The following is a 23,372-nucleotide window of genomic DNA, read 5'->3' on the forward strand; positions in this document are numbered from 1 at the left end:
AGACGTCACACTCTCATCATTGTGCATCGACCACGTTTTTAACGGTCGATTCAAAAATATGGTAGGTGGCCAATCCGCCACCTGCAGCGCTCGCATCGTTCTTGTTCGCGTTTGACGTTTACACACTACTGTCATCTGTTGGCCTGTCGGCCAAACAAACCGATTTTAGCATTGGGCATACGCACTCAGAAACACGGGTACACTGAAAACAGCGTTGCGGTTGAAAATACTATATCAGAGGGTTAAATTAAATACACAACGCCACTTGATTTGTGCAGACTAAATTCGCATTTATCTCGAACGGTTTTGTGTTTTCAATTTTACCATGGCACCATTCCGATAGTAAAAATGACTATATCATGGTTAAAAACTTGCAGCAGGTCAGAATCGAACCGAGGATCTGGCGATAAGGCAATCCATGAGACAACTGCGATCAGCTGGTTTTTTGTTTACCAAGAGCTTTTGACGTTTCACGATCGGAGTGACCGTTCGATTACAAAGGAAAATGTAAAGCTCCGGTAACACTCGCATGCTTTGTTTACTCATTCGTTTTGGTTGCATTCACACTTTGAGCTGTCAGTCTTATTGCGGAAAGTCCTCATGGATAGCCTTATTGTCAAGCGCGAACGCTTACCGCTCGGCTAGCGATGCGGTTGGATTGAGATGGAACAAAACGCAAATATAAAGCGTCCATCATAGCTCAATCTTGGTTGGAATAGTAAATTTAAAAACTTGTTCATGGTTTTCATTACTGCAATGCTTGTTTCAGTGTAGTCACAGAATAACTAAATTTTAGTAATTTAAGACTATTTTCTATCTGCTTCTCTTTCATCCTGCAGGGAGTTTTATTCCAAGGTGTGTGCATTTTACTCTGTAGCCAGAATAAGGTGTAATCACTCGGCGAAAGCGGCTTGGAGGCCATCTTTAACTTGCTGGCCGTTTTGTTTACAAACATTACTGCCTTGCCTGGATGATGCTGAAACTGAAACTAACTGTGCTGCCATCAGTGCGGACGAAATTGTCAAAAAAGAAAGAAAGGCGTAGAGCACACAAGGAGCAGGGGCGACCAGATTGGAATAATTATTGACAACACTGTTTCTCCAACCAATCATGAGTCAATCTCTCGACTACCTGTCTCAGATGTTTGTAAACAAAACGGCCAGCCCTTCCTCACCTACCCTGTCTAGTTTTCTCCACAAAGTGAGCATAGTAGGACACCTTAGAGAATTGAACGCGCCTTGTTTTATTCCTATTATTTGTCAATTCACCTGGGTTGAAGCATCGCTGAAATGACAGTTAGTGTGAAAATTCACAGCAAAACAAAAGAGTGACAGATAGAAAATAGTCATAAATGCATAAACTCTAGTAATTCTGTGACTATTTTTATTTCTGAGTGCATGTCCTCGTGACTATGATTTTGATCGAGTTTTGTTCTAAGTGTTACGTCTGTTTGTCTGTGCTCTTACGTTTAGCGACGGTGGAATGGACGAACTTCCAAAGTTCATGCGTTCATTCTGGGCTACCTATGATTTACGTAATAGCTTCGTGAAAAGTGCAATGAAAAAAAATCACGTGTGTTTTCACGTAGCAATGACGTGTATATGATTCCGGCACAGTGGTGGCCACGAGCACAGAGTGCCTTTCAAATAAACATAAGGAAAAAAAATGTCAGCAAAGTTAACAAACTTACTTTATTGATCCTACGTGTTTCTCAGACGAAATTCTACATGTTGCGCTCTAATCCAACTCGATTCTCACTTTTGAAATGTTTAATTTCCGGATTTAAATTTTTCAACTTTTGCAACCTAACTGCTACTTTCACCGCTCTTCAAAACACTACTTGAGTCGAATTTACAGTGGTACAAAAACGTCAAAAAAACTGAATGAAACGGCTTATCATTTTATCATATTTTCTGTGGGAAATAATAGAAACTACCTAGTTTTGGAACACGAATTTATTGAATGCAAAATTTGAGCGATGTACAAACCGAAAAAATATTAAAAAGATAATTCATTCACGACTTTTTGAATAAATTACTAACGGAAATAAGTTATTTTTATGACACTACTTTGGCAGGAATTTTGTGTAATATTACATGTGTAAACCCTGGAATGAATCAAGCAAAGTTTGAATAGACCAGTTGATGGAATTTTAAGAGAAATATCTTATGGAACGTAAAAAACATTTTATAGTGGAACACACAATTCCAGGAAAAGTTTCACGTATACATAATTACTGGGGCAATACCAGGCATTCCAGGCTTCAAGCTAGACAGATCTTGGTAAGTGTGAAAATGGACCAACTTCAAATTCGATTGCTTAGGCTGAAGAAAAAACTCAATTCAATAATGAAGCACTTTATAAGACCTCTTCAAAGGATTTCGGAAAAAATAACGTTACAAATTTCGTTCATGATAAATATTTTCAAAATTTCAAACAAGAATGAAACACTACTAAACTACTAAATGCTCAAATCACTTTTTGATAAAATCACTCACCAGCCTGTTAAAGTCCGCGGCATACTTCAAGTGGATATTGTGCTTACCTTCATCGAACACATGAAGCCTAACGAAAGACAATATAACATTACCAGTCATGCATGAGATAAGTAACATAATACTTACGAAGTATCAGCTATGGAGCCCTGCAGATGGGGCACATGTTCCGGTACGATCATCGGATCTTTGGCACCATGAAGGATAAACGTTGGCGCGCGAATCTGGCCCAAAACTTCCTTGCAGATGTCCCCACTGCGCTGCTTGTAGATTCCCAGCATTCCGTCGACCCAGGCCGACCAAACCTTCGGAAAGCCGTCCACTCCGTAAACCTTCTCCATCGGTTCGCGCATCCTGGCCGACCATTTGCTCACGTCTCTGATGTCTACGGAAACGCAACGCGCAGTGTTAAAATATGTTTTTCGATTTCTTGCGCTTTGTGAACAGCTTCTAAACCGTAGATTTTAGCGATGTGGTATGTTAGTATGGTATGTGCGGTATATCATACAATCCATATGAAAAGATTGGAAGAACTCATGGGGGAAATCTTGTAATGTTTCCTATAAAAATTAATAAACGATTCTAGGACTCATTCATTAGATCGCCTAGCTAGAGTAATAATTGGACGAATTGGTGGGAAAAAATCTGCAGATCCTTGGGGAAATTTTCAGAGTACTGGAAATTTCCGAGAGGTAGTGTAAGAGTACTCAGTACTTTCTGTTCTAGGAAAGCATGTTTTATTCAAAAGCTTTGTATGAGAAAACATCAATATATGCATTCTTCTTCTTTCTGGCGTTACGTCCCAACTGGGACAAAGCCTGCTTCTCAGATTAGTGTTCTTATGAGCACTTCCACAGTTATTAACTGAGAGCTTTCGTTGCCGATTGACCATTTTTGCATGTGTATATCGTGTGGCAGATACGATGATACTCTATGCCCTGGGAATCGAGAAAATTTCCTTTAAGAAAAGATCCTCGACCAGTGGGCTTCGAACCCACGACCAGGGATGAGAAATGTACTGTAGCAAACATTTACCACGACATTCACATTTTTCTACACAACCATCAAAATCCGAAGCAAACCATGACCGTTCAAAACAAAAAAATGTCACGGCTCTTCAAAACTATAATCTTCTTCTTCGCAACGTTTTTCCAAACCCGAATGCGAAATGACTCGAGCACAGTACACGATTTTTCCGGTTTTCGAGGTTTTGCATTTTTGCTCGATAAAGGCAGCATGAAATTGAACTTGTTTATATGTATCGCAACGGAATGATTGTGCTCTTGCTGTTAACGCTAAAAGATATCAATTAGTTGAAAACACAAACGAAATATTAGCGATTGAATTATTTTACATTTTTTCCAATCATTCACCTCGAGATGGCTGCCCGAAAACGGTCATAGTGGAGAGACAAAAACAGTCAAGCAGTATGTGAACCGTTGGCAGCGCAACACCTGATGATATTGATGCTGCTTCTGCTTTGTGTTTTGGTTGACTGGCAGAATCGATGAACTGTGGCAAATTGTGATCACAGTTCTCAAGCCTGCCCACGACCCTCAGCATGGTCATGCTGAATAGTTGCGCGTTTACCGCTAGGTACGGCTATCTGGGCCCCCAATATATGCATTGTTGATACTTAACAACCAATACATTATATTGTAAAAACCTCATATACCATACAGTGAATAATTGAATAGCAATTTTGTTCAAAACAATACATTACACTGTAATTGTATTGACAATATACAGTATTTTATTTTCAGTGTTTTCAATGGTATTGTTATAATACGTTATATTTTTGTATTGTATTTATTGTCCGGGAAACTATATCGCTAAAATCAACGGTTTAGACGCTGACAAGATTTAAAGTTATAAAAACTAACATGTTAAGGTTTGGCCAAAAAAATACAATTACAATTAAAAAAGCGCTCGAAGCATTTTGTTTCAGTGTACAACTACAGTAAACTCTCCCCCTACTCACTCTCATAGATCGCCGCCTCCTTCGGTGTGATGTAGGCATTGGAACCCCAAATGACCAGCTTCTCCACATGCGAAGGTTTCCGTCCAGCCATGATCAATCCCGTAATGCCACCGTCGCTCCATCCGACAACGGAAATCGCCCCCCGGAAGCCCATCTTCTCCATCAAGCCGAAGGCCGCCTCCGCATCCCTCTCGTAGAAATCCAGACCGAATTCCTTCTCGGGGGGACGAGATTTCCCATAGCCAGGCGGATCCCAGGCGATGATCTTATGGCTCGGAAGCAGTGCCGGCAGCTGCTCGATTTGGGGTTTGAAATCCGTCCAGGCCGTGCCCAAGGCTCCCGGCAGGAGGATTAGCCCCTTTTCGCCGGAACCGGCTTCAACGAAGTTGATTTTGTGCTTACCAATTTGCAGCGTCCGCTCAATCGGGGGACACGTACTCCGGTAGCGAACGGCGGCGGTCGAGACTGCCCCCGGAACACATCCGGCAAGGGGTTTGGCTAAAACGCGAAACGGGAGAACTCCGAAAATTTGCATTTTTGTTTTACTGCTTTACTGCCCATACTCGCAATACAGTCCCATTAGGAAAATCATCATGTCGAGAAAAACGCAACTGAACATTATTGCTGAAGATTTCGCATCGTCGCTGCAGGCAGCAGAAAATTCTAGTGGCACTACTCAACACATCATCACAAGAGTTTAAAAAAATGATCAACTACTGAAATATTGTTATTGCGATTGTTTTTTGTGTACAAATTAAAGATTCTTGCAGGTGGGACTCGTTATCCGAGTACTTTTCTCATCACATTCAAATATACTCGCATACCAGTCCCATTACTAGGAACTCGCTTACTTTGTAATCGCGCACCTTGACACATTAGTTGCAGAGTTTTCTATACATTCCAAAGCACTTTTCCTTTTCCTATTAGTGCTTTCATATTTTAATTGCAATATTATACAATAAAATACTACCTTTAAAATATAAAACAATACGGTGGTGATAGTGACAGCCCTGAGGACATTCCTGGGTTCGATGGAAGCGTTGCGGCCGGCCAACAGTTAAAGTACTTTGGATTCAACTACAGCACGTTTGTGTTGGATCTGAAACACATGTACCTACTCAGGCGGGTAAGTTGTGGTTAGTTTCGGCAAAGCTATTGGACATTTCTTCAATATCCATAATGCTGCCTTCTTATTGGACCTTCTTATTTCTCAGCATTTTAACATACCAGTGGAGATGTGCCCTTTCCCATGTTGGCCCAAAAGCCTCCCTCTCCATGTTGTTGGAAGCTAAACCTACCGAAGATTTAATTTAAAATTGGCCAGAAGTCGAATGTTATAACAGCTATAGGTTTGACTTGGAGGGAAGCTGTTTACATTATTTTTAATTTAGAGTCTTATAAGGATTAGACATGTTTCTACCACTTATCTCACCAGAAGCATTGTGAAAAAAAATATCAAGTTATGTCAAGCAGAACATATTTTTTATGAAATAAAAATGGTTTAAAACATTGTAATGTGTAGTATTTCTTTTGCTTATGGGATGAAAACTACGATGCAAGATTAAATCAATCATAACAGGAATAGGTTTGCTTGAATTTCGTTGTAATCTTCTGGTGGGACTCTTATGCGAGTACTTTCAATATGGGACGCACATGATTTGGTATTTTTTTCGCATTTTGTCCATACAAAGATACAACTTTAAGTGTGATACCATGAAGTACACTAATAATAAACATGATTCATGACGAAAACTCAAAAGTGATGAAAATTCAAATGGGACTGTTTTGCGAGTATGGGCAGTTTATCACCGGCTTTCGCTTGTTGTTCTTTCGGCACCAGTTGATTATTATTGATTAAGATTTTGTTATGCAATCTTGTTACAACATAGAATATATAATAAAAATGTGAAAAATGAACAGAATGTCGTCAAGAATTCAATGTTATTTTTAAATAAACAAATTACAAATTAAATATTTATCTTGCATTTGCATAACTTTCACACAAAACTTCTAATCCGAATTATCCAAAATCGATTGTAATTGCACTTCTTTCGTAGTCAAATATTTCTGAGTAGCAATGTTTTATTGTGTTTAAAATAGTACAGACATAAACCTTGGAGCTTTTCCCACTTGCGGCGAAAAAGTTTAGGCTCGAGCTTTTGAGCAACAAGTTTCTTGTATGGTAGGGTTGGATAAAACAGTTGAAATCTTTCAACACGGCGCACGTCAAGAATTTTTCATTAATCTTAAAATTCTTATTTTGCTACTGAAAAGAAATCGTTCAAAAAATTTCTTGAAGATTCACTCAGAAACACGGGTAGTCACAAAATTACTAAATTTTAATAATTTATGACTATTTTCTATCTGCCTCTCTTTCATTCTGTAGGGAATTTTATTCCCATTTGTGAATTCGCCTGGGTTGATGCATCGCTAAGCTTCAACCCAGGCGAAAAGACAGTGTAGAAATTCACAGCATAATATTGTCGCACCGCCACCAAACCGGATCGCGCCAGTGAGACTCACGACGCACCTCAACTCGCGCGATTTTGAAATCAGTTTTTTAGTGTGGCGCTGCATTCTTACGATTTTAATGAACACAGCGCACTATTCACATATTAGCTGCGACGCACGGGGCCCGAGAAAACAATAATTATAAATAAATGTTGGTCTCGATTTCTACCGGATACATAATATTGTCGCGCGCCCACCAAATCGGAACGCGCGTGTGGGACACGCGACGTGTGACTCGTTCCCGACATAACTGTCATAATGACATGTGTGGCGCTGCATTCTTACGATGTTTATGAACACAGCGCACTATTCAAATATTAATCACGACGTTTGGAGGTTGAAATAAAAAATATAATCATTATTGCATAAACTTTAGTTATTTTGAGAATATTTTTATTTCTGAGTGTTATTTGCCAAAAAATTACTACACAAATAAAATTGCAAACTTATGCTTATGCCTTGTTCAGACTAGGGAGTTGTATTATGTATCCGGTAGAAATCATGACCAACATTTATTTATAATTATTATTTTCTCGGGCCCCGTGCGTCGCGGCTAATATGTGAATAGTGCGCTGTAATCGTTAGAATGCAGCGCCACACTAAAAAACTGATTTCAAAATGCGACGCGTAGAGACGCGAGTCTCACTGGCACGATCCGGTTTGGTGGCGGTGCGACAATATCATGATACAAGCAACGTGATACAACCATACAACTGTATCACGAAATCCATTCACACTGAATATTATGGTGATATTGTAGTACAGCTGATATTATGATTCAACTTCTTATTTTTACCAGATTTCATTGATTACTATCTCTTTGCCAAAATCTTACAGCTTCGAAAGCTTATCTAGGAGTTTTTTTTTTTCTAAAATCCTCCACCCCCAGATGTTTATCAGAAAAGTTCACACTGGTAGATCCATCAGGAAGTTCTTCCGGAAGTTGGAATACCTTAAATTAATTTCCATTGGACTTACTTTCGGAATTTTATTCACTGAAGCAATTTTACGTATGCCCGATATGTGTGAAACTACATATATTTTTTCAATAAGACTTCTCCAATATAAATTATGTGTGGTAGAAACATAAAAATTATTGATTTTCAAACAAATAAGGTTGATGTTCGAGAATAGATGTAAACTTAAATGACGAACTCAGCCAGTAAAACAAGATGAGCGATATTGACAGATGCAAATTGACGAAAATCGGTAGTTTACATAAATAACTGACATTATTGTGACAGCATTGCTGTTCTGTCAAACACATAAGGCTACGGTGGCGCTATCTATGCTTTCCATAGCGGCCGTATTGGATATTTGAATGATCCGTTCGAAATATAATAAAATGCCCAAGGATCAATTGGTAGCTTTTAAGATACTTACGTCTCGCATAACTTCTGATCTCGCCCTAAAAGCCATTGGTAACCACGTGTGTAGCTCGTTGTTTCTGAGCATTTGAATGGATTTTCATGTTATTTAACAACACTATGTGGAAGAAAGGATCATTATCTACCTGCCCGTGATGTTGGTTTGGATGCTTATTCTTTCATTTGCTCAGAAACAACGAGCTACACACGTGGCTACCAATGGCTTTTAGGGCGTTATCTCAGAGTATGCGAGACGTGTTCAATACAAGCTGCATATGCTATATAGCAGCAACCATTGCTGAACAAATTTTAAGTTGAATCATTAATTGAATAAAATTAATTTCCGCTTATAAAAAAAGCTGTTAGTCCACTTGAAGTTTGTGTTTTGAATAAAAGCTGAATAAACCTCCGAAAATGCAAATATAGTAGCTTTTGTTCTACAACTCATAAGAAGTTTAACAATTAACTGATTAAAAGCTTCTATAGGTTGTAGCCATCATTTTAGTAAAATATTGAACATTTGATTAACAACAAATCGTACAAAAGTTTACATTGTTGACCAGTATGATTAGTAAAACTTTAAAACAATGCGAATAATAGTATATGAGTATGCTTTTGTTCAAGCAAAACATATCATGTCTTTTTTATGTTATTTACAAATGTTTCAAGTGTTTTTCAAATCAAATCTAAGACATGTAGGTGACTATGGATTAACAAGGGTAAAGTTCGAATCACATTGGATTAAAAATATCATAATTTAAATTTCCCAAATGTAGTGATTATCATCTGCGACGTTATTGATATCGGAAAAAGTTACTAACCATAACATTTTTAATGTCCACAGTCCAGAGCTTGCATCAAACAACAGACGTTCAATTTTGACATTATTCGATGTCAAAATTGTGTCAGATCAACATGGTTGCACTTATGATCACACTTCGGTAAGCGTCACACTTTCATACTGTGCGGTTCGATTTGGTGGGAATAGCGCAATAAAAGTAACCTGTCGGTGTTGCGTTACATCTCACGGAAGATAATAAATCTGTACAATAGAGGATATGCTATCTTTCCAGCCAGTACGATGCTGTGCGATTTTAGCTGCGTTTCTGGTCCGTCGAAAGATTTTTGAATACTTACCGTGAGCAGCAATAGGGGAGAAATGCTAATAAAATGGAATTTCCGTTCGTCCATTCCGTGAAAATTATGATAATGAGGCATTCTGTTGCAGGAGCTTCTTACTAGAAGAAAATTTTCTCTTGACAGATTGGAAATTTGTTAGGTATTTGTTTTTGTTGCGTTTTAACGAAATCTAGTTAAAAAAATCTGTGGTACTGGAAAGTCAGTACAAACATTTACTGACTTTTCACATTTTCTCGGTAATTTGTAATTTCACGGTATTTATTGTCAGCACAAGCGTTTACCGTGTTCAGTAAATAAGGAAATATAATACTGAAAAATCAGTTTTTTTATCAGGAAATACTGGAATCGCAGCATTTTTTTGTGATTTACTGAATAACAACCGTAAAATAATTTACCGAACAGCGATATAGTTTTTAAGTGCGTTTGCGCTGTTCTTTTTGAATTTCAATCGAAATTGAAACACCTACCCTATATACGTTGGTTGTTCGAGCAGGTGAAATTTTTCAAAAGAGACAGTTGACCGTTCAAATTTAAAAGCAGCCCTGCACGGGCGAAAGCTTCCTCTCTTCTCTCGCTCTTTGCTGGACAAACTAACACGCTAAAAAATAACGCCATTGTAAAATTCTGCTTGAAAATTGATTTTATCACAGGAGCCGCATTTATAAATGGTGGACAACATGAATAATGTCAATAAAATATTAAATTAAGTGAGTTATGAACACAAAGTAGAGTTTTGGTTATTATCGGCATTGGGTAAATTGGAAAATACGGTGAATAATTTACAAAACACATGCGGAAAATGATAAATTTTCAGCGTGCTTGAGAAGCTTTTGCTCTCCCGGACGCGCTCAGCTCTCTCACCCGCTCGATTTTTCTTTCTGCGGCGGCCACCGCCAAGCGGAGCTCGAATCGGCGAAAAGCATCATTCGAAAAGTGACCGTGCTCGAGAGCAGACGTGTGTATCTGTCGTCCATGTCGCAAAGCGGCGTACCAACGCCATATAGAAATTAGAGCCCAAAAGCGTGAAAGTATCGATTTTCCAGTGTGAAACTGCACTAAAAACAGTGCAAAGTGTATAGCGAGGTGAGTAGCGGGTAAAAAATCGTGAATTTGATGGATTTCGGGAGGGGGCCCCCAGGTGGAACGCTAGGGCTACGCCATCCGGACGCTCGAAATCCGGGTCGCCATGATGGTTTTTCACCACTTGGGGTGATTTTTAGTACAGTTGGCGCAGTCGAAATCGATGTCGAGCTGTGTGTTCGCCATATTGGCTGGGGTGGTGAAAAAGAAAATGGCGGCTCGATTCGATGCGATGAAAAATTTTCGAACCAGCGCGCGCGTTGGTCGATTTGCTGAAGTTCAGCACTTTCGAAAAAATGGCGGGGATTTTTGTTTTTCGATTTCCAATTTCGGTTATTGGTAAACAAGTTGTGTACCGTTTTTTTGATGGAAAATAGTTGTTTCGGGGAAAAGTTTTTGTGGAGTTTTACGTAGCGCTTTGCCCTGCGTCGGGAGTCTGCGTAATGGCGTTTCGCTTATTGCGTCGTTGCTCATTCCGGAAAATTTTACAGAAAGGCGGAACAAGATTGATTTTCATGGGGTTTCGCGATTGTAAATTGGGTTTGAATGTTGTTTCGTAATTTCAACATTTCGAATATTGATCGATTTCTCGATTATTTTGATGTTGCAAAACATTTAGCAAAAATATTATAAAATTTAGTAAGCTTGTAATTACGGTTGAATACAATAAAATTGGTTTTCTCTGTGTTTCAACTAGGCATACAGTATTGGACCATATATTTGCAACTTTTTTGATTTTTCATATAAAGTGGTTAGCTTTAGAGGCTTCGATATCAGTTGTTTATGGACCGATTTGAATGAAATTTCCAATCATGAGTTGAAAAGTAACGATTATATGGAATTTGATAGTGGAATTTGAATTTGAATGATTCATCTGAAAATAGGAAAATTTCACTGAAACTTGTTCATCTTATCTAAATCTACAACTTTGCCATAGATACCAGATAGCTATTCCTTCAATTTTAAAGTTATCAATTATAAAAATTAGTCTAAAAAAAATCACTAGTCAATTTGTTATTGTTTTTGAACTTGGAAAATCACTTTATTATTAAAATATATTTAGAAATTCATGTCTGAAGAATTTCATTCAAATCGGTCCATTCGCAACTCAGATCCAAGGCTTCAAAGCTGACCGTTGTATTGTCCAATACTGTACAAAATTGACGCTCATATGCAAAGTTTCGAAATCATAGCAAAAGCGGCATAGCTAACGGTCATTCTTTATCTTTTCTTCCCTTCTATTCCCGCAGCCAACAAATCACACGCCACAAGATGGCGGACGACGAACAGTTCTCGTTGTGTTGGAACAATTTCAACACAAACCTATCAGCTGGATTCCATGAATCCCTCGTCCGGGGCGACCTGGTGGACGTCACACTGGCCGCCGAAGGTCAACTAGTTAAGGCACACAGACTCATCCTATCAGTATGCTCTCCGTACTTCCGGAAAATGTTCACCCAAATGCCTGCCAATCAGCACGCATTCAGTAAGTATTGTTTGAGCCTTTCTTTTTTATTTTTCGTATGCCTTCGTCAGCAGATTGGCTGATGGGAGTTGGCTGGCGAAATCGATTTTCCATGCAGTCTTTGTGTTCAGCCCAGGAAAATCGATTCAGCTGCTGCTCCCTCAGGGGTCATGCGCATTGGCTTCGCATTCTGCGAATCGGGGCCGAATTGGAATTGATTGAAAAAATCCAATTTCAAACCGATTGATGGAATCAGCGAAAACGATTTGAACTCGATCGATCTACAATGTTCGTTCCCCCTTGTCTTATTCTCCTCAGTTTTCCTGAAGGACGTCAGTCATTCGGCACTGAAGGATCTCATCCAGTTTATGTACTGTGGGGAGGTGAACGTGAAGCAGGATGCTCTGCCCGCGTTTATCAGTACGGCGGAAGCGCTACAAATTAAAGGACTGACTGAAACGGTAAGTTTGTTATTTCAAAATATAGCTAGTACAGGGCTGGTAGCAGGACTCTTGTTAACTCGGTATAAAGATAATTACAACTCATGAATTTGATAATATACTCCACACGGCAAAAGTATGGAATCGCATCACCGTCTATTGCGATTGCAACACTCAAGTTACAAAAAACACTTAAGCAGCTACTTGTGCTTACCGGTAATTATAAACTTTTTGGGGTGTAACAATATTTAAATCGAGTGGAGTAGTTTGTGATCCGTTGGCTTTGTTACATGCTCCTGTGGGGCGAGCGACGGATCACCAACTGTTCATGCTTATAACTAATTTTTAGTGTGGGAACTACGGACAATGGAAATTCGCGATTTCGCGGAAGCCGCGAATTCCGCGAAATTTGGGCTTCGCCGCGAAATTCGGGAAATCCCACGAAATGCCGCGAAAATAATTAAATTTGAAGAATTTGTATGATCAACAAGGTAAATTCCAGTTTATTGCTTCTGAAAATGGTTTATTCATCTTGGAGTCGAAGTTTCATAAATAATTTATAACTGTTTAGTTTTAACTTCGACGTTGCCCTGCTAGTTATCGTTATAAATTTTGCAAAAACCACCTTTATTTCAAACATATAATCTAAATTTGTAAAGAAAAAACAATTGATTGAAATTTCATGAAATTTACACATATAAAGGCTTTTTCTTTTACTGAAAATGTGTATTTTTGTGTAAAGTATGGTCAAAAATACGGGGCCGCGATAAAGCCGCGAAATTTGTAATTTATCACCTGAGTCACTCGCGAAATTTCAAGAATTTTGCCGCGAATTTCCATTGTCCCTAGTGGGAACGTTACATTTATGTAATTTTCAAACGAACTTTGGATGGTTCGTCACTACAAGAACAGACAAACAGACGTAACACTCTAATTATTTTCATCGCACAGCAGAATAATTCTAATATTTGGTAGTTGGCCGACGGGCCACTCGTGGCGCTCGCATCACTTTTGTTCGAGTTTGACGTTTGCTCACTACCGCCACCTAGTTCACGGTTGGCCAAATGAAGTCTTCCCCATTAACCATTTGACAGTTGGTCGGTGTTCAGACAGACCGGACTAGATGACATTTTGGCGTTCTAAAGATGCGTAGAGGACAGCATCAGTTCTGATTTTTTTCAATCCTTTTTTTTATACAGATGTATAACCAAACAGATGTGTTCCATTATTACAGCAAACAATGCAAAAATTTTGACATTTCGAATGTTTGGGGTACGTTTTTCTGAAATCGTTTAAAAAGCACTTGGTCCAGTCTGTCTGAACACCGACCAGTTCAACAGCCGACTAAATTAGTTGAAAAATCGATAGATTGTTGCACCGACGCTTATGGAAAATTAACACAGGGATCAACCGAATATCACCCGATTTAATAGGGTGGGTCGACGCAACCCTACTAAATAGGTGCATAAATCGGTATTTTAAGTAAAATCCAAGCAAGTTGACCTACTAAACATCAGATTTCCTCGGTCACCCGATTTAATCTAGCGATTAGTCAGTTGATCGCTGTGTTAAACTTTTATAAGGGTCGGTGCAACAATCGACCAATTTTTCAACAAATTTAGTCGGCTGTTGAACTGTCAAATGTTAAATGGGGTTTTTAGCATTGGGCGTAAATGTTTACGTGACTATGTTTTAAATTTATTATTGTTCTAGCTGTTACGTCTGTTTGTCTGTGCTACAAGTGTTGACATAATTTATGTTTAAAACCCGTCGTACTTTGGCTTCAGGATTGCATCATCAACCAAAGGTTACTCAGATATCTTTTTCCTGCCTCACTAATAAACACCGTTTTTCTGGTGATTGTGGAGATGCAGAATTATTCTTAATCTCTAGAACCGAACAATCATCACATTTCTTCCCTATCCCATACAATCCCATAGCAATACATTCCTTCCTCATTCCAACTGACTGCAAGCACTTGACCGACGCAGTTATTGATCAATAATATGAGATCCAGTCTTCCCATGAACCGAACCAATGTACAACTTCGATTTGAACCTTGCAACTTATGTTGAATTTGTCTTTGGTTGAACCGCAAACGCGTTTCGTCTCTGTATCAGTGTTTCAAACCGAACCCGATATGTGTTCTTCGGTTCTAACTTGGGTTCAAATAATGGCACAAAGCAGACAGACAGGGAACAGTTGAAATCCACGCAGATATTTTTCTACGATCATATATGGAACTTCTTGGTTCAAATCGCAAGATCCTAGAGGCTTGAATAAATGTTTCATTTAAGCAGATCAACTAAGATCAATACTTCAAATAACATTTAGCGGTAACTTTATGAAAAAAAAGGATTTTACTATACCAAACAACAATACACGATAAGTAGAAATTGATAAGCGTGGATATCAACAATTTTCTGTTTCTCCGTTTGTGTCATCGTTCTGAATATCGGATGCAACCGAAGATTAGCACCAAATTTGAACCGCGGTTGCAATTGAGGTACAAATGGTTCGGCGTTCGCACCGATGTTCACTTTACGCATGTTTGGGTTTAGGTTCAGTTTCGAGCGTTTCGGTTTGCTCACGAAAACAGTACAAGGGAGAGTACGAAACCGCCTGAACCAACGTGTTCGTTTGGGAAGACTGATGAGATCTGATCTGCTGAAATTTGCACTTCGAGAATAATCGAAAAGTCCCCATCCCTTATTCTCTTAGATCAAACAATTTTGATCTATCACGGAGTGATTTTAATTATTTTTTTGCAATAGTAATGTACTTTGTTAAATAATAAATTAAGTCAGAGAATCTATAAGGGCCACCACCACGTCGTTCATTTGAATTAATCAGCTGTTAAAGTTATATACTACCGATTGAAAGACCAGCTCGCTGCGGTGAGGCTCCGATTTATGACGCGCGATGCACAAGCAGCAAGAAAGAAAGGACGGTATGAAACGAAACAGTAGGGTAACGGTAGTATTTTGGACCCCCTAAGGAAGTGATTTTAGTTTTTTTTATCCCAATCAATTCTCGCATACTCTGAGATAACGCCCTAAAAGCCATTGGTAACCACGAGCGTAGCTCGTTGTTTCTGAGCAAATGAAAGAAATAGCATCCAAACCAACATCACGGGCTGGTAGATGTTGATCCTTTCTTCCCCATAGCGTTATTAAATAACATGAAAATTCATTCATATGCTCAGAAACAACGAGCTACACACATGGTTACCAATGGCTTTTAGGGCGAGATCAGAAGTTATGCGAGAATTCATTGCACAGCGTAATCAAGTCAAAGAACATGTCAAAATTTAGAGAAAAACTTCCTCTGCGATTTAAAAATGCCCATACGGTCATGTAGGATCCAAAAAATGTCGAATCGTGTTGATTTGTGAAGCACCGTTTTTCATTATTTTGGACAAACCAATACATTTTGGACCCTCAAAGTATATACTTTGGACACCTGGCATTTTTTACCGTTTGGCGACAAAGTCCACGACACTGGTTGTATAATATGCTTGCCCATAGCCTAATCAATCGATTGACAATGGAAAACCGAAAAAAATCTACGCTTTAGTTCAGAAATTTGAAAAAAGTTTTTGTTTACGTTTGAAAAATTTCTGACGGTTTTAACGTGTTGTAACGGTTGCATGGATGAACCGATTAAATTAAATTATTTTAAGACTAGTGGTCCCGGCAAACTTCGTCTTGCCATCAAGTAGGCTGTTGAAAAACGCCATGGAACGCCCCGTGCAAAATGGAAGTTCCGTTCACTCCTGTTTTTTCAACTTTCTCGTTAAATATCCTTTGCTTTTTATATACACAAACACGTCGGAACACTTCAGGAACATAACTATGGAAGAATTTACAAAATCCGTTAGCCCGTTCTCAAGCCATTTCGTGACATACAAACATCATTCCATTTTTATTTATATAGATAAAATAAACACATATTCTATGTACAAACGGTTGTACAACCCCGATAGGTAGGCAACCGCGACTACATCGCACACAAACAGGTACACTCTCCGCATCTCCGACTTGGTGTTCAGTCGAGGACGGATTACCAACTGGTGAGCTCGTTTCATGTCTATGATAAAACATTTAAGACACCCAATTGGGTCCTCAGTCCTCAGGGACAGCGTTACTTTTATGTAATATTCAAACAAACTATGTATGGTTCGTCACAAGTGTCGGCATTATTCCTGTTTCATTTCATTTAAAGTATATACAGTGGGATTCCGTTTTTGGCAACAAAGTCGAAATTTTCAGTTGCCAAAAACGGAACCGTGCCAAAATCGGAACCCATTTTTTTATTTTCAAAAATATCATTTTGACGTTGTTCCATCATAGTTATGGAACTAAATGATGACCAGACTTCCGAACGGCTCATTTCGAAGTAGATTTCCGTAGGATAGGACTATGTTATAAATCTGAAGATCCGTCATATTTATTTTGATAGGCGTTCTACACACTTTTCATAGCTGAAATATCTTCAATGATGTTTTATAAACTTTATGTATTCTATGACATGTAAAAACAATAATCGCATAAGTGACCTTTGTTCAAGAATAGAAAAATTCCTCAAAGTAGTGTAAGAATACAGAAATTTCATTGGAAGCGTATTTACAAAAAAAAAAAAAGTTCCAGGTGTTACAACACTGAATGATTCTAGTTAAATAAACTTAAATAAAAAACGGTTTCTATTTTAATCCCATTGCATAGTAAGGCATCTGATATCAAATTACTGACTACAGTCAAAGAGCACACAAAAACAGCTGAAATCATTTGCTGTACTAATAAAAAAAACTATTATATGTTTTGGAACATAATACTGACTAAGCAAGTATTTTCCATAGAAATGTGGGCTTCGTAGCCGTGAGGTTAGCGGCGTCAATCGTTTAAGCGTATTATACTACGGAGTGTAGGTTCGATTTCGTGGAGGTTTGCCCCTGTCAGAGGAATCTTTTCGTCAAACAAAAATGTTTCATCTTCAATGAATTCCGTTGTTTAATATAAGTGCAGCCTTTGGTTTAAGACGGTGTATATTGTATGGATGAAAAATTCCTCTGAAAATTATTACAAAATGGTATAGAACCCGTTTGTATTCTAAACTAGCTTGCTAGGAATCCACAGAATCTTGCTTAGAATTCTTTGAATCTTACTTAGGAGCCAGATAGGAATTCACATCTACCCAAGAGCTTGCTAATAATTTTGAAGATAGCCTTTGAACTTTCAAGATCCGCTGCGATATTGCAGAAAATTCTCAAGTTTCCGATCGAAGTTCTCAAAAGGACTTTCTAGAGTGCCACTAGCAATCCCCACATTCCACTGGAAACCTATTCAAAATCCTCAAGATCTTACCAAAAATATTCAAAATACAATTAAGGTGAAGATGAATCGAAGTCAAACTTCAAATTTTCAAGTGCACGGATCTAGAGAACCAAACATCACTTTAAGCTGAAAACTTAATCGATTAGGTTTTCAGCTCAAACGGGTGTTAGGTTCTCTAGATCCGTGCTCTTGAAAATTTGAATTTTGGCTTCGATTCATCTTCACCTTAAGAATCCGCAGGATTCCTCTAAAATTTCACAGGCTGCCTTAGAAATCTTATGAGTTTACAAGGAATCGACAGATTTTGCACAGCATCCACAATATACATTCTCAGGTTCCAGCAAGAAACCCCTAAATAATATCCGAAAGAAATTCTCAAATTTAGCTAAGTATTTCTAATAATTCACTGAAAATTCTCAGAAGCTCATATTAAAAACATAGGAGTCAAAAAACGTAAGGATTTTCCGGAATCCGGTTAGACAACCCTTAGACCCAGCCAGGGGTCACTCGTAAGGAACATTTTGATAATTTCATGCGGCAAGCATACTTGAATTAAATCTTGATATGGTACGTAGTATACTCTAGGATGAGTAATACTGGATTACAATGTTGGATCGTTTCTTTAAAAAGTGATTTGCTTCCTTTGCTATGGTATGTTCTAAATAAGCAATGCATGTAGTTCTACAATAAAAAGAACAGTGATCTGAAATGGCGAAACGAAATTGTAGTTGAAAACTCTGTGTGTGTTTTATACTTTTTGTTCCTCTTATGTCAATGTTGCTTTGTTAAGAAAAGCTGGAGAAAGCTGACTTACTAGATACAATTGTCTACCGGCATACTCAAGTGGGCTGGTCATAAAGCGTGAATGCCTGAGAAAAGATGTTGGAACTCTAGTTGATATTAGTAGATACTCATAGAGATTAATGACTTCATGAAACGGTACGACTATACGGCCATCTAGAATTAAATAAGCTCATACGGTGCTCCTAGAAGTTGGTGACTTTCTGAGAAATATCGGCGAAAATTGAACTCTGGAATGCGGTAAGCGTGAAGCTGGATTGCTTTTCAAATGACTCAAATGACTAAAACAAACGACAGAATAATATTTACAGAAAAATACAAATTTTAATGATATTGAAAAATGTTGCCAAAAACGGATCCATTTTGTTGCCAAAATCGGGGGGTGCCAAAAACGGAGCATGCCAAAAACGGAGCGTGCCAAAAACGGAATCCCACTGTACTTATATTTTGCTCTTTTCGCCATTACTAAAAACATCTTTTGAATGGTTCGACATTATGATAAATGTTGCCGTTTTTTTAATCTTCTACCAAACACTTACCGAAACAAAAATGCAAAACTAGCTTAAAGTATAAGTCGTATTTTTCCTCCTTAAGCTAGGTATGCTGTTTAGCTCAAGAAAAGTAAAACATTCTGCGCAAGAAATATCGATTACTTTTTCAAATCGACGTATGTAACTTTCACACGGTTTTAAGTAAGGTAATTAAGAAGAATTACAGTGGTTTAAGATGAACCCCCTTTTTAAAACTTTTTTACCATGTGCATCGCTTAAATTTTGCATTCAATCAGCTCGCGTAAAAAAACACTAGGTAGTTATCGTTTTCCACAAAAAATTTATGACAAAATGATAAGCCGTTTCATTCAGTAATTTACGACGTTTTTGTACCAGTGTAAAATCGACTCAAGTAGTGTTTTGTTTTGATTCGTGATTAAGTCACTTCGTCTCCATGCAACGGAGCGGCGATAGTAATGGTTAGGTTGCGAACATTGAAAATCTTACTTACGCCGTTTTATAAATCCTAAAATTATACGTTCTAAAAGTGAAAAATCGAGTTGGTTTAAGGTGGAACGTGTATAATTTCGCCTGCACAATACGTAGGATTGATAAATTAAGTTTGTTAACATTTTTTACTTGAGTCTGTTTGAATAAGTTTTCGAGAAATGCTCTAGAAATTGTCTACAGTGAGCTCCATTTGATTTGCCATTTCTTTTTAACTGCGTACTGCGATCAAAGAAAAATGCTTTACTCCCAGATATTTTTATCCCTCACTAATAAACACCCTTCCCGTGGTGATTGTGGAGATGCAGAGATATTCGCGGTCTCTAGAAGCAACAATCCTTACAGCCTAACATTCCTTCCCCATCCCAACTGACTGTAAGGACTTGACCGGCGCCGTTATTAATCAATAATATTAGATCTGCTAAAATTGCACTTCGAGAGTAAGCGGAAACTTCCATCCCTTATTCATTAGGATCTCAGTGCAATTCTTACCAGTTCCGATCAATCACGGAGTGGCAACCATTGACATGTACAGTCAGTCTATGTTATGCTATGTTTAGATTAGGGGATACACTGTTATCCCCTCGATATAATCAGAGCTGCAGCAGTAGACGATAAACAGCCTTTCATGATGAGTTGCGGGTCATGATTGTTACAGAAAGCGATACATGAGAGATTATCTCAATTTTATTAGAATTCAATCCTTGATTTCTACACAACTTTCTTTAATGTTGTTGTATAATGCCTCTAGAAAATCTGGCAGGATTTCGTCCAACATTTCGCAACAGGAGAGGTTAATGAGAGAAAGTAAACAAAGAGCCTCTCAAATTTAGGTCGATTCTTTTGAAGAGGTACTCAAGAATTCTCCAAATTCCTGTTTGGATAATTTTTGTTTTATTGGTACCTGTGTGTTTTTTAAATCTGGTTCCGTCTCGTTTTTGTTCCTGTTCAGTCTCTTTTTGCTTTAGCATAAAGTCTCTAAAGTTCCTATGTTGAAGGCACTCAGTCGCTACCAGCCCTACTATTATGACCATAAGAAGCAAACACTTCTAAGTGGCGAACTGCCGTAGGGCAAAAAGCCACGTTAATAAAGATAAATGATAATAATACTAATACTTTCTTCCCCCCTTTCACAACCAACAGGGAGAAAGCGCACCCACCCATCCATCACCCGCCAAAGAAGCCTCCCACATACCGTCGGCGAGTTCGACGACCATTCCATCTCTGGCGTCGTCTCCGCGGGCGAAACCGATCGTGCGAAGTCGGATCCAGTCGTACAAACTCGACTCGGACGACGGAAGCGATCACGAGAAAATAGTACAAATTCAAGCCACCTCTACCCCTGCCTCCGTTGCCAGCGCCAGCAGCAGCACAGCGACCACCCAGGTCAGTGTTCCGCAGCAGGTGCAAATCCTCCAACAACAGACCCCGCAAGCCCAGAAACGCACCCTCCAGCAACGAGCCTCGATCACCCCGCAAACGACCCAGATCATGAAACGAGCCAAGCTTACCGATCCGCTTGAAGCTTCCGAACCGACACAGATCCAAACTGTTCAGATTGTGAAGCAAATCGCGCCGACCCCGCAGCCCTCGGTATCCTCCGAACCGGAATACGTTGAAATGCCAATCGAAACGATCAACCCGAAAGCGGAACCGGAATATGCGGACGATCCCTCAGAGGTCGAAGCGATCGATACGGAACACGAACAGGAACAATCACTAGCGGAACAAGAGGCAGCGGAACACGATCAGGCAGAAGACGATTCGGCACATTACGTTGAAGACGAAACGTACGGTGATATGAGCAAATATGACGAAACATACTTCGCGGAGGGTGACGACGCTAAGGCTGGCGCTTCTGGGTTCAGTGAATCGTACGCAGAGAGTGGCACCGGAGCGGACCAGGCAGCACAAGGTAGGTGTACGAACCAATGCTAACAGTCCGGGGGGAATCAGTGGCGTTCGCAGGAGTTGTTGTCGTACTAGAGCTTGAGAGAATCATGTTAAACCATTTGAGAAACTTGATCTTTGCTTCCCCATTGAATCGATTTTAGAATAGGACAAACCCACCCACACACAACACTTTTACTAACACAACGAAACACAGCTTAGGAGGGGATATGAGGAGGGCCTAACAAACATTTTTTAACTTCCACCACAGCTCTCAGGGATAGTGATTGTGACAGTGCTTAGAAACGTTATCTCAAAAAAAGACTATGTTCATTAGTAGTAGAAAGTGCAGTAGTAGTGCAATCAAAAAAAGTGAGTGTTCGTTCGAGCGGCGCCATCAAGTTGGGAATGTCTCGTCTCAAGGTACGTTCTTAAACCGCACTCCCCCCTCAGCAAAGATCAGGTGGATTAGGCTAAGCTTCGCGATCAGCATTTTCCCCACGATAAACACGCGTGGGAACCCCACAAGATCCAGTCGATCAGGGCCAGGCCATGTACAGACGACTCCCGCCAATACTCTTTCCCTCCAGCCCTCCGGAAAGTTTCGATACGTGAGCCATACATCACTCTTCTGCCTCTGAAAGGCAAGCCGCGAATCGGGACGATTACGGACCGGCACTTAACGGCTTTGAAAGCCCTTTTCTAGCAATTAAGTGATCACATGTCCCTTCACTAAATGAAACTGTTGTCTACTCTAAATACGAAGTGGAGTGCCGCAAGCAGCCGCCTTGCGTTGGTGGCTTGCCGAGTTTGAACAAACTCACGCTTGCAGATCTCCACGGGTGTCAATGTCTAACGGTCTCTAAATGCCAAATATTTCATTAAAAACTTCTAAAATCGGTTTCGCGAAAACGTCTGTCACGGTGTGAGGATTACTTCTTCAGACAAGAAGTAAGCCACTATTGATTTATCCCAAAGCATTGAACAGAATGATCATTTTGTTGAATGCCAGTGTCTAATACGTTCATGCGATAATGAGGGTCCAGTTGATGAGGTAAGCATAAATGAATTTCGGATGCTAATCAATTTTAGGTGGACACCCCGAGTCTGATACTAGAAGACGATCTGGAATCATAAGTTGAATTTCCAAATTGAAGGAATATAATGATGAAGCCGGGGTCTGGTCCAGGACCTCGGTAGTTACCAGGTATCAGGTGGGTATAAACTATCCTTCCAATTTTACTAGACTGTAAGACTCCCTTGAATACCAAAAAAAGAACTCCCCGTTCCGCTGATTTACAAAAGATTGTCCGCTCGATATTTCGCCTTGGTCTTATCAGCGCTACAGCTATCCCGGCATAGGCTGAATTTAGCTTTGCGCCGGATCTCGGTTTCGGGCAAAGCAAATATCGGACCGATGCCGGTTTAGCAGGTGATCACGCTCGAATCCAATCGATTTAAGAAAACTCGTTCAAGAACGGAAGCGTCAATGCGCTGTTTCCTGATTCGATTGGGTTAGAAGTGTGCCCCCTCAGACGACGTCCGCATCCTGGCTCCAAGGATCACGTAAGTACTTAGATTATATGTTACTACCCTAAAAATAGTTTGCTTTCTTTCTTTCGATGTACTATCGCTATTTAATGTCGAACATGTGCAAATCGACTATTCACAATTTTTGGCTATTATGATCGATTACTTGGCGTTACAGCAAGTCGTTCATTGTCAACATTAATGGAAAATGTTTGCTAACAATGGCGTTAGAGCACGAACATAGGGTATACTGCAGACTTCATTTTGTTTCTATTTTTCCATGAATTTCGTAAAAATATAAAAATAATCAAATACAGTCAACTCTTCCTAACTCGATGTTG

The 23,372-nt window shown here is 39.3% G+C and overlaps 2 protein-coding genes across 51 annotated transcripts in view; one reads left to right on the top strand and one right to left on the bottom strand.

The window, feature by feature from the left end:
* Positions 1 to 2,403: 2,403 nt before the first annotated feature.
* LOC5573535 (valacyclovir hydrolase) lies at positions 2,404 to 6,514 on the bottom strand. The gene is made up of 4 exons (XM_021838269.1): positions 6,282 to 6,514; positions 4,477 to 5,029; positions 2,625 to 2,880; positions 2,404 to 2,565 (listed from the first exon to the last, which is right to left on the bottom strand). Exons 2-4 carry the CDS (start codon positions 5,009 to 5,011, stop codon positions 2,475 to 2,477), a joined length of 882 nt encoding a protein of 293 aa, XP_021693961.1. The 5' UTR covers positions 5,012 to 5,029; positions 6,282 to 6,514; the 3' UTR covers positions 2,404 to 2,474.
* A 3,885-nt stretch (positions 6,515 to 10,399) lies between these two features.
* The window catches only part of LOC5573536 (modifier of mdg4), a 419,719-nt gene continuing 406,746 nt past the window's right edge, over positions 10,400 to 23,372 (top strand). For 49 of the 50 annotated variants that reach the window (XR_002498736.1, XM_021838283.1, XM_021838280.1 and 46 more), the window contains exons 1-4: positions 10,416 to 10,577; positions 11,825 to 12,060; positions 12,358 to 12,500; positions 20,755 to 21,526. Coding sequence is in view for 49 of the 50 variants with exons in the window: in XM_021838283.1 (XP_021693975.1) it covers positions 11,847 to 12,060; positions 12,358 to 12,500; positions 20,755 to 21,526 (1,129 nt within the window). In the remaining variant the exon portion in view is untranslated. Of the gene's footprint in view, positions 10,578 to 11,824; positions 12,061 to 12,357; positions 12,501 to 20,754; positions 21,527 to 23,372 lie in introns of all 50 variants that reach the window. The other variant, XM_021838270.1, reaches the window with a different exon arrangement.

This window comes from Aedes aegypti, chromosome 1 (genome assembly GCF_002204515.2).
Source record: "Aedes aegypti strain LVP_AGWG chromosome 1, AaegL5.0 Primary Assembly, whole genome shotgun sequence".
Taxonomy (NCBI): Eukaryota; Metazoa; Arthropoda; class Insecta; order Diptera; family Culicidae; genus Aedes; species Aedes aegypti.

Coding starts and splice junctions, on each gene's coding strand:
- LOC5573535 (XM_021838269.1), bottom strand. CDS start 5,011: ATGCAAATTTTCGGAGTTCTCCCGTTTCGCGTTTTAGCCAAACCCCTT. Junction 2,881..4,476: donor GGAGGCGGCGATCTATGAGA/GTGAGTAGGGGG, acceptor GCGTTTCCGTAG/ACATCAGAGACGTGAGCAAA. Junction 2,566..2,624: donor GGCTCCATAGCTGATACTTC/GTAAGTATTATG, acceptor GTCTTTCGTTAG/GCTTCATGTGTTCGATGAAG.